Source organism: Temnothorax longispinosus, chromosome 9 (assembly GCF_030848805.1).
Source record: "Temnothorax longispinosus isolate EJ_2023e chromosome 9, Tlon_JGU_v1, whole genome shotgun sequence".
Classification (NCBI taxonomy): domain Eukaryota; kingdom Metazoa; phylum Arthropoda; class Insecta; order Hymenoptera; family Formicidae; genus Temnothorax; species Temnothorax longispinosus.
Genome location: NC_092366.1, coordinates 4,982,933 through 4,993,341, shown reverse-complemented (window position 1 = coordinate 4,993,341; position 10,409 = coordinate 4,982,933). Strand labels below are relative to the sequence as shown.

The following is a 10,409-nucleotide window of genomic DNA, read 5'->3' as shown; positions in this document are numbered from 1 at the left end:
GTTGCAATTATAAAAAAAAAAAGAATTATTGTTTTTATTTTGTGATAAACACGAGTGAAAGAATATACGAAAAGTAAAATGCCAGCCTTCTCTCTCTTACGTGCGCCTTTCTCGCATCTATTCATTAATAAATTCATGAAATAAACTTTTCGTTGCTTTTTCGCGTTGCGTGCTTCCTCCGTCCACATGTTCGCGCCAAAAACCCTCCGCGATTGGTCGATCGGCAATCGCCAGTCGACGCGTCACGTTATTCGGCGTCCGCGATTTGTGTAAACTGTAAACCAGCCTTTAGTATAAAAGCTGGAGCTTCTCGGTACGTATTGCAATGCGATATAACCTATAAACGCATGGTTTTTATAATTTAATCTGTAATATTATTACAAAGAAAATGTACAATTTAGCATAACTTTGTAGGTATATAGAAAAAATATGTAGTTTACAAATTTATATGTAATTAAAGGGATCACCTCTGCTTTGTAAATTTAATCTTCAATATTGTTACGAGGAAAATGTACGATTTAGCATAACTTTGTATGTAGAAAAGATATTTCTCGCAAATTTATATCAGCTTTGTTTTGTAAATTTAATCTTTAATATTGTTACGAGAAAAATGTACGAGATATTTATGTACATTTCTATTAATTTAGATTAACTTTAAAATCTTGGTTCAACTTTTTATCTTTTTCTAATTCTTAGGACTAGACTAATTAATCTGATAAAGATGGAAATTATTCTCGTGTATTCTTGCGTATAAAAAATATACTTTATAAATTGGTATTGTACTTCTGTTGTGTATAATTGATGTATTTAATTATTATTTAATCTACTCTGTTGAAGATTTTTTCTGCACCCGTCTAATGTCTTTATGCTCTCATTTCTTTTACAGGGCTTATAAGCGATTACATTTGTTGAATCTATAAACTTGAGCTTGCATATAAGTGGTGAAGTATAATGCCGCAGGGAAAACTCAAAGTTAAGACAAAGCTACCGGCAGCGGCAAAGGCAAAAGCCAACAAGAGCAAGAAAGGCCCTGCTATCCAAAGACGTGGAAGTAAGTGAATTAGGAAAGAGTAAGCTTTCTTGAATCATAATGATATTGAGATTATGGTAATATGCTGTATTCTCTTTCTCAAAGATGCCCCTGTTCAACCGAAGAAGACAAAGTTGCAAGAAGCGCAGAAATTGAAGAAGATGATCTCAAAGACGGTGAACACCGCGGTGGAAGATGACTTGCGAGGGAGAGCCTTAGAAGGAAGAAAAACCCTCAGAAAGAAAGATCCTTCCAGTTCGAAGAAACAGTGATACGTTAAGTGTTATAATACTTGCTTACATCAATAATACATGATTTACGTATGTACGTATCTTTCTTAATTAAAAGATATTGTTCTGTTCGATACTATCTATTGGAAAAGGGATGTGATCACAGTGAGGAAAGTGAAGAGAATTTCTTTCCATTTATTGCGCTCGCGTAACTGAAGCTTAGTTTATATTTAAATAATGTTTATAAATTACTGACAGCGAACTCACCAATCCGGTCGGTTTTATCCTTCTTCCTATCAGAATAAATATCGTTTAATAATATTACCTAATTTACAAGGAAATATTATACAGGAGGCCTTATGGCACTCTGGGCCTTCCATACTTTCAACAATTCTGACGTAATCTGTACGTCGGAATGAAAGACCTGTATATTGTCATTTTATCACCCTTTCGTGATAAGGTGACAAAATCGCCGGAGTAATTTAAAGATGTATTAAAATGTCATATATTATCTCTTCTTAATGTTCTGTTGCGTATTTTCTAAATCACATTGTGTTAAGGCTGCTCCAAACATCGTGGCACCGATTCTTCCGGTTCTCGAGAGATCCTCTTGGGATAGTTTTACGGGGAAGCGACCTGAAATTCGACGATTTAAAACAATTCCGACGGACAGACGATTGCTCGAAAGGATTAGGATTATTTGGGGATGTCGGATCCTTACCACTAATAAATGTCCACTCTCTCGATTTTTACTGATCGCCGGAGTGGCGCCGGTCCTAACTTCGATGACTCCCTCCTTACCGCTGACTAGTTTGTGGGACACACTGAGACACATGACATTGTAAATATTAGTAGAAGTAGGGTAAAAAGTAGCAAACAACAGATTAGTCAAATTAAATTTTCATTGAATATATCATTAAAGGGATAAATATAATGTTGAAAAAATTGGATGGGAACTTACGATTCGGTATTGACGATTTTAAGAATATTCGGATTGGTGATATCGATCGCTTTCGTTAACGCTTCTATTAAATGCGGAACTTCCAAGATCAAATCACCCTGTAAAGCAGAAATGCGCAGAACTATAGATCACCTGTTTATATTTATTAATTTTAATAAATCACTTAATTTTAAATTACTTTTCACTTCTAATTTAGTTTATTCCAGTTGCTAAACATCAAATTATTTATTAATTTTCGTATTATATCATTATAAGCAAATCATTTATCATTTGCTTATATACTTTTTTCATTTTTTACTGTTAGCTTGAAATAATTCTCTGAGTTAAAGATATTAAGATTTTTATTGAAATTCTAGGTATAAAAACCTTGTCCTTTTTCAATTCAGGTGGTATCCTAACGACGAGTAAATTATCCGACTCCCTGGTAACGACCAACTCCTCGATAGCCTTGTAAGGTAGACGATGCTTAAGCTTGAAGGTTTTAAGGGTGTCGAGAATGTACACGGCATTCTGTGTTAAAATGAGTACTCTCTCGCGTGGCTTATACCCATGCCGATCGTATTTAATGACGGGAGTGGCGTACTAAAAGCATGGATTGTAATTTTAGGATTTCCATTTTATAGAATTCATTGTAAATACATATAGCATGAAAGAAAAAAAATTAGTATTGCAATGACTTATCGCGAATTTATCTTTACCTTTATGTTTTCTCCGGATGTCAGAATGTTATTCGTAAAGCTCTGTCGCAGTGCTTTGTACTCCTCACCGAGACGATCGGTTACAAATCTCGGACCTACACTCTTTGCGTAAGATTTCTTCTTATTCTTGAACAAAGACTCGGCAAGAATCTTTAACTCAAAATGGTCTTTGTCCTCCTTGCTTAACGCCTTTCGATAACAACGGGCTTTCCATAGCATATGCATTACGCGCAAATGCTCTGATGCCTGTGCAATTACATATATTTACTATATCGTTTATTATGCAACGGAAAATGAAAAATTGATTATAGAGCAATGTATACGTATAAATTATACAACTATACGGGCAACGTATTTTCTATTTTGCTGAGAATTTTTTACGCAGAGAGCCGAGCTATTTCTTATTCCTATTTCGTACCTCTCGACAAGAATATGGACATGGCGGCCAGTATTTATTTAAGACACCCGGTGGCAACGCCTTCGAAAGTCTGATGAGCCATTGCGATTTCGCCAATTCAATAAATGCCTTGTTAATCTCTGTAGGCGGTCCATCCCGTGTGATAAAGCCTTCGATAAATCTGCATCAATTTAGCATAATAAATATATAAATATATAAACTTAAAAAAAAAATCAAAAACATATGTATATGTAGAATATAAAAGAGATATACTTATAATATATATGATAAAATACATAATAAAGTATATGTAAAATATATATTAAATACAAAATTTATAGATATGTTTCATTTAATAGAAAGAAAGAACAAGTTAAATAAGAGATATACCTGCGGATAGTGACAACCGCCTGCCGTCGTTTTTTGGCTGCGCGTTTCGCGAGCCACCTGCGAATGTATTTTTGAAAAACAATCGCTGATTTTCGCATTTCTAAATATTTTCTCCTCATTAATATACCCTTCCATTTGCTTTGGATAATGGCAGCTACTTCGTGCTTCTTTATTTGGAACGCGTCCTCCGTATTGAATAACGTTTTAGGAAATCGGATGAATAATTTTGTACTGTAACGATAACAAATTTAACAAGCGTAATTATTATTTTTAAGTCGTCGTTATTTCCAAGATTTGATTGATTTGCTTTTGCAAAATATATAAGTTATAATTTACGACGATGCTTAATGATGATCGCGGTCTTACTTTCCCATCCTGTACTCGTCGCGCTCGTAGCCGAGGTGACACACGAGCGTTTGCACGCCTTCCTTGGCCGAGCCGTGGTAATTCGGCCAGGTTTCCGAGCAGAGGCACTTGTAACGCTCCAAGAATTGCTCATACGGTCTTCGATATGCGAAACCGGCGCGTCTCACTCGCAGATTCTCCATCAGGCCCAAATACTTCACTTGATGCAACACGATCTTTTCGTTGAATTGATCTGAAATCGAAAGTTCAATAAATTTCATATCGATAAGTTTTTGATTTTTTTTTACGCCTTTTTTTCGTTTTTATTAGTAGACGAACTTGGTGTACATAGAAATGAAATATTCTTATTTTTATATTTATACATATTTGATGAATTGAATTATTTTAACGTGTCCTAATTAAGTACACCGCGTTGGGCATTACTGCATTATTTTAATTTTATCTTACTTAATTTAGATCTACTTACTGGCCATCTTAAAATCATTAGGTTTGATGCAACGAATGTAAGACGGTTCTTTACCCATGAGAATCTCAACCAGATTATTTAAACTATTTTTAAACTGAGTTATGGCTGTTTCCGGGCGCTTCTTACTGGTTAAATCTTTCACATCGAATACACTCTATAAGCAACAAGAAATTGCAAAAGTTACAAGAAAATACGTAGAAAATATTCGAAACCAAACCAAAGTTGCAAGAAAATTCCGCGAAAAGTATACGAGAGAAATTAGAAGAAAGTACTTTCGTTTTAATTTTCGAAATTGAGAACTTTAAAACTGTCATTCTTTAATTAAAAAACAAATTTTTACTTTTTTCTTACGGAAAAATTAAATTTTTACCTTTGTGATGGAATTCGTTGTATGCGACATAATTTCACGTAAATCTCGAAATAGTAAATCATTATTTTTCTCGAGGAATCCGCGTACGTTGTATGTAACGTCACCGGCGTAATGCACCAATCTGAACTCCTGAAATATCAAGATTATTTTTACATTCTCAATTTTGCACAAATCTCACAAATAATTGTCATATTAATAGCTACAATAAATAATAAAAATTGGTTAGCAGATAATATATTTATATAATAATCGAACAAATTCAAATAAATAAAATAAAATAATTAAAATAATCGAATAATAATTTAGTTCTCTCTCTCCAGTATTTCGAGACATTAATATTCATAATTCAATTTAATATTTAGTATAAAATTCTTACGTCTCGTCCCATAATCTTCTGCGTTTGTATATCAGCCTTTTTATGACTGATGTAGTGAGGATGGTTGTTCAGATTTACGTTCAACTTCTCCAGGAAGCTCATGTCCGTCGGTTCTCCAGGTCGCAAACACTCTTCGTCCATTAATGATATTATTCCTGCCGCATTAACGGTTAATTAATGACAATGTGTAATCGCGAATGTGAATTGGCGGAATTTTTTTAAAAATTAACCTTTATACTTCTCTTCAATCAGGTCACAGATGATCTTATTATTAAAATATTCTATGTTCTCCCAAGTTATCCCTTCGCGCAGATATTCCTCCTGCTCTGACTTTAATGTCAGTTGGATGAATAACTGTTGTAATTTCTCGTTGCAAAAGTTAATGCAGAACTGCTCGAAGCTATATTGAAGTAACGAAAGAGAGAATTACCGTTAACTGATAACTGAATATATTGATGTCGCCGTATTTACATTATACAAGTAATAATTAATTTTCGTCAAAAAATTCCACTCTTCGAATAAAAATATTAATTTAAGATATAGAATAGAAAATAAAGAAATATATAAGAAATCCCTAGAGAAAAAATTTCTCATATTTTCTCAGAAATTTTCTAAGAATTTCTCATATTTAAAATTTATGACAAATTCTGAAAAAAGAATGTCAAATTTCTCAGATACTTTCAGAAATGGTTGGATGAGGATTTTCGGAATATTTCAGCATCTGTATATATGAAAATTTCTAATAAATTGCCCGGATTTTCTCATATTTATTCAGATTTCTACAAAGATGTGTTGGTGGGAAAAATATGAAATATTTCATTATTATTTTATCTGAGTTTTTCTGAAAAATGTTCCAATTCGTATAAAAAAGAGAAAATCTTAAAATTCTGAGAAAGTCTTAAAATTTTCATAGAAATTTCAATTAATAATATGAAAAATTCTGAGACATTTTTCCACCAGGGATAATAAAAATGTAAAATAAAATGTAGAAACTTGAAAAAGTACATTTTTCTAAAATTATTATTTATGGCACTCATAATATTTTCATTGTAAAATCTTTAACCGTACGTAATTGTTATTCGACAGTTACCTATTTTTCTGAAAGATTTCAAAACCATAAATGTCCAAAATGCCCATGACCATTTTGCGCCGAGGATTGGTCTGGGGCTGGAGAGACTTGTTGAGTCTAGTCACGAGCCAGGTGAATAATCTGTCGTACACGGCCTTCGCCAGCGCGTCTCTCGCATAAATAGCCAATTCCCTATTCAAGGGTGAAACCACCACGTCACCGTGAGCATCTATGGTGCGATGAGTAAACGCCTTTGCCAGTCGCTTCACGTCGCATCCTAGCAGCTATTCAATCACGATTCAAGAAATGTGACATCGAACAATTTGCAAGTACTAAATTTACAAAAAAAAATTATGCGCATATAACGAAATAAATTTGAAACAGAGAAATAATTACGTAATGAAATAATGATGTGAAAAAATATAAAGGGCTTGCGCGTAAAAAAATTTCACTCCTTGAATAAAGATATCAATTTAAGATATACATAGAATGTAAAACAAAGAAGTTATATAAATGAAGAAGTTATACAATATAATATTTTTTTTATTTTGTATGAAACGCTGGTCCAATATTCAAATTTTTGGTTCTAGCTTAGCTTGCCTTCTCAGTAAAGGGAAGCAGTCTATTCTAACTTCATCTGTGTAGATGCAGTTTAACTCTCTTTTACTCTTGTATTTAAGGACCACGTGGTGCACTTCCTCAGAGTCACGAGTCATTCAATAAAGCGTTTGTTGGGACGACACGTGGCTCTGCGCTAGCGCGAGTGATTATTAACTAAAAGATCCTAAGTTCGATCCCTGCTCGGCCTTTATTCCACCTTTTCCTCGTTTAAGAACAGGCGTTCCTGATTAACGAGAAGAGCTGGTTCAAAAGCAAATATACCCTTGCTTAAGAGGAGGATTTTCCGGTTAAAGGCGAGAATAAGGTTAAAAGAAAACATCTTGTGCAAAAGAAGGCGTTTTCAAACCCCATTTAGATCTCTTTCTCTCTCTTTAAAGCGTGGTACGTATATTTGGCTTTACATTGAGCCGGAAATCCAGGGGTTGGAAGAAGAAAAAGAAAACTAAAGTACTTTTATTTATTAAACATTAAAGGCTAGATCTGCAAACCCACAAATAGATTTATGGGCGCAGATTTCGCTAAAAGTTAAAGTTTAATTAAAAGAAATAGTCCTGCCGAGCTGTGTAAAACGACCATACTCAGAGATGAGTGAAATGTACGAAGATTTAGCGGCACAGGGAGCAATAAAAAATTGCAGCTCATGGAAAACTTGAAGAGAGATCAGAAACGTAAGTTCCTTAGGCACTTTCAGAGATATGCGATACAACCAAATACTCTCAAATTTCCAATATTTGGAGTTTCGTTGTTCCACAGGGCTGTAAGAATTTTTCCTTTTAAAGATGACGTGGAACTTCGATTTGTTAAAAAGATGTCAGTCTGGTGCAGACACCCCGTAACAAAACGGAGTTGTTGAAAGAATAAATCGTACAATTCTGGAAAAAGCACGATGCATGCTTCAAACTTGGAAAAGTTTTCTGACCGAGTTTTCCGCCGTCAGAAAACTTTTCCAAGTTTGAAGCATGCATCGTGCTTTTTCCAGAATTGTACGATTTATTCTTTCAACAACTCCGTTTTGTTGCGGGGTGTCTGCACCAGACTGACATCTTTTTAACAAATCGGAGTTCCACGTCATCTTTAAAAGGGAAAATTTTTACAGCCCTGTGGAACAACGAAACTCCAAATATTGGAAATTTGAGAGTATTTGGTTGTATCGCATATCTCTGAAAGTGCCTAAGGAACTTACTCTAGGAAAATTCGACTCAAGGATACTTAAATGTTATTTTGTGGGATACTACTGCTGGATACAAATGACGGAGAAAAAAAATCATAATCAGAAGACATCGAGTTTGATGAAACAAAGCTCCTTTGACAGCTTGTCAAGCAGAAGTTTTGTATCTGTCAAGAAGAAGAACTGAAACTTCAACTTGTTGTCAGGATAAAACTTAAGAGGATAAAGCCGAAGAACTTTCTTGTAGTGCAAGAACTCCAATTAAAAGTCAGCATCATTGAAACTAATTTGCTAAAAAATCTTCTAACGGATCTTGGAATAATCAACAAAATCCATCCAAGATATATAAGATAATCAATCGTGCATACATCTATTCGATCGCTGGGAGTACAAACAACTGTGAATCACGTTGATGTCAAATACAAAAGTAAAAGATTCGTAGAACTGCAAACCCACAAATCTAACAAAAATTATTGAAAATTATTTCAGAAATAATTACCGTAGCGACGGCATCGACAGACGCGGGTTTCAGAATAGTCGCCACGCCGTCCTCCTCCGAGAAACCCACGTTACCCATGTGCAGCACTGACGCGACTATAGCAAACAGGTCGTTCTGCTCCTGCTGAGACATCTCCATGGTCTTCATGGCCCGGACAACTTCTTTGTATTGATTAGCATCGTCGATGGTATCCACTGTGCCTTTCGTCTAAGAGATCAATTTACGAGTCAACAAAGAGGTTGTAGAAAATAAATTTTAAAGAAGCGAGAAGGTTTCAATTATAAAAATTTAATATCAAAGTCGAATAAGCTTACCCCGTTGCTTAGGTAGAAAAAAGTATCGAGGTTTCTTTTTAAGAACAGTTTTCTCAACGTGTCGTCATCCGCACCCGCTAAAAGTTGATAAAAAATATGAAAATTCCGCTCGCCAACCGATTGATGGATCACTCGAGACTTCTCCAATAAATAATTTAAGATATTTCCACCGACTGGGTCTCCCTGAAAACACGTAAAAGCGTTATCCAATAATGTTAAATCAAATGCTCGAAATGCTTCTGCAAAAACAAGCGAATCAAGAGAAATCGATAACATTACACAATAAGTACAGTAATTACATCAATAACCTGTAAATATATCTCTTTTTTTCTCTCTCTCTCGAATTATTGTAATAGTTATTTTTGATTATTATTTTTCAGATAATAATATAATTTATTTAATAACTTAATTTTGACGAAATTTTTCTACAATTTCTCTTGATCTCGCTTTTAAAAGAAGCTCGTTACTAAATTGAATTTTCACCTGGAAATTGAACTGAACGTCCATGTATTTGCCAAAGCGAGATGAATTGTCATTGCGATTGGTCTTTGCGTTACCGAAAGCTTCCAGCACGGGATTGCTGCCAATCAATTTATCGTTCACCTCTTCCACTTGTTTTTTATGCCCAGTAGCAGCCGCGATAAACTCCAAGATCTTCTTGGACGCCTCTGTTTTTCCGGATCCCGATTCGCCTTAAACGCGAAGAAAAGATGTAAAAATGTAGAAAAATAAACTCGATGATAAAAAGGAGCAAGAGAAAGGAATTATAAACAATTCGAATGTCAATGTAAAACGAATAAAAGCGTGATTTCTTACCCGAAATCAGGATGCATTGATCGCGATTTTCCTTAGACAAGGATTGATAGGCAGTGTCCGCGAGAGCAAAACTGTGAAAATAAATTTTTAATAAATACCGACGTTTTATACAGGGCAGCCCGAATTTGTTGCACTTTCTCTTGCAGACATGCTTACATGTGAGGAGGTGCCTCGAAAAAGTTTCTCCCATGATAGTAAAGGATGGTCTCCGTAGTGTAGATGGGCAGTTTCTTGTAAGGATTCACCGACACTAACACCTGGCCGATGTACGTCTACGATATTAAAGATAAAAAATTTCTTTCATTGTGTCACTCTAAATTTTTTTTTATTTAGTTGCGTAGACAAGATAAGGATAGTATTAATCACGTGAAGGAGTGTTAAAAATTGATTAAGGATTAAGGATTAAGGATTGATCGAGATTTATGGAATTAGGTAGTGATAAGAGAAAAATATTGGAAAGAATATAGGATGATGAATTGGATAGTGCAAAAGGAAACGTGTTCAGGGAATTATGGAGAGAGAAAGAGACCACTAGAGTAAGGAAGAATAGGTAGTATTAATGTGTTAAGTAAATATTTAATGTTAAGTAAACCAAGTGTACTTCTTGGCACGTAAGCTGAAATTATTATATATTCAGC

General features: G+C 34.6%; 2 protein-coding genes across 7 annotated transcripts in view; one reads left to right on the top strand and one right to left on the bottom strand.

The window, feature by feature from the left end:
- Nucleotides 1-157: 157 nt before the first annotated feature.
- On the top strand, nucleotides 158-1,391 carry LOC139819593 (uncharacterized). 2 transcript variants are annotated; one of them, XM_071789065.1, is made up of 3 exons: nucleotides 158-313; nucleotides 887-1,051; nucleotides 1,136-1,391. In XM_071789065.1, exons 2-3 carry the CDS (start codon nucleotides 952-954, stop codon nucleotides 1,300-1,302), a joined length of 267 nt encoding a protein of 88 aa, XP_071645166.1. In that variant the 5' UTR covers nucleotides 158-313; nucleotides 887-951; the 3' UTR covers nucleotides 1,303-1,391. The 2 variants fall into 2 exon arrangements, with proteins under 2 accessions (XP_071645166.1, XP_071645167.1); XM_071789066.1 differs by lacking the exon at nucleotides 158-313 and adding an exon at nucleotides 328-410.
- Nucleotides 1,392-1,435: 44 nt separating this feature from the next.
- The window catches only part of Myo61f (Myosin 61F), a 38,386-nt gene continuing 29,412 nt past the window's right edge, over nucleotides 1,436-10,409 (bottom strand). For 4 of the 5 annotated variants that reach the window (XM_071789050.1, XM_071789049.1, XM_071789047.1 and 1 more), the window contains 17 exons: nucleotides 9,928-10,043; nucleotides 9,772-9,842; nucleotides 9,439-9,647; nucleotides 8,956-9,138; nucleotides 8,642-8,848; nucleotides 6,375-6,637; nucleotides 5,515-5,684; nucleotides 5,285-5,439; nucleotides 4,909-5,037; nucleotides 4,539-4,692; nucleotides 4,073-4,304; nucleotides 3,707-3,937; nucleotides 3,338-3,497; nucleotides 2,920-3,165; nucleotides 2,588-2,803; nucleotides 2,222-2,319; nucleotides 1,436-2,084 (listed from right to left, as the gene is read on the bottom strand). In XM_071789050.1, the coding sequence (XP_071645151.1) occupies nucleotides 1,769-2,084; nucleotides 2,222-2,319; nucleotides 2,588-2,803; nucleotides 2,920-3,165; nucleotides 3,338-3,497; nucleotides 3,707-3,937; nucleotides 4,073-4,304; nucleotides 4,539-4,692; nucleotides 4,909-5,037; nucleotides 5,285-5,439; nucleotides 5,515-5,684; nucleotides 6,375-6,637; nucleotides 8,642-8,848; nucleotides 8,956-9,138; nucleotides 9,439-9,647; nucleotides 9,772-9,842; nucleotides 9,928-10,043 (3,156 nt within the window). In that variant the 3' untranslated portion in view covers nucleotides 1,436-1,768. The remainder of the gene's footprint in view (nucleotides 2,085-2,221; nucleotides 2,320-2,587; nucleotides 2,804-2,919; nucleotides 3,166-3,337; nucleotides 3,498-3,706; nucleotides 3,938-4,072; nucleotides 4,305-4,538; nucleotides 4,693-4,908; nucleotides 5,038-5,284; nucleotides 5,440-5,514; nucleotides 5,685-6,374; nucleotides 6,638-8,641; nucleotides 8,849-8,955; nucleotides 9,139-9,438; nucleotides 9,648-9,771; nucleotides 9,843-9,927; nucleotides 10,044-10,409) is intronic. The other variant, XM_071789051.1, reaches the window with a different exon arrangement.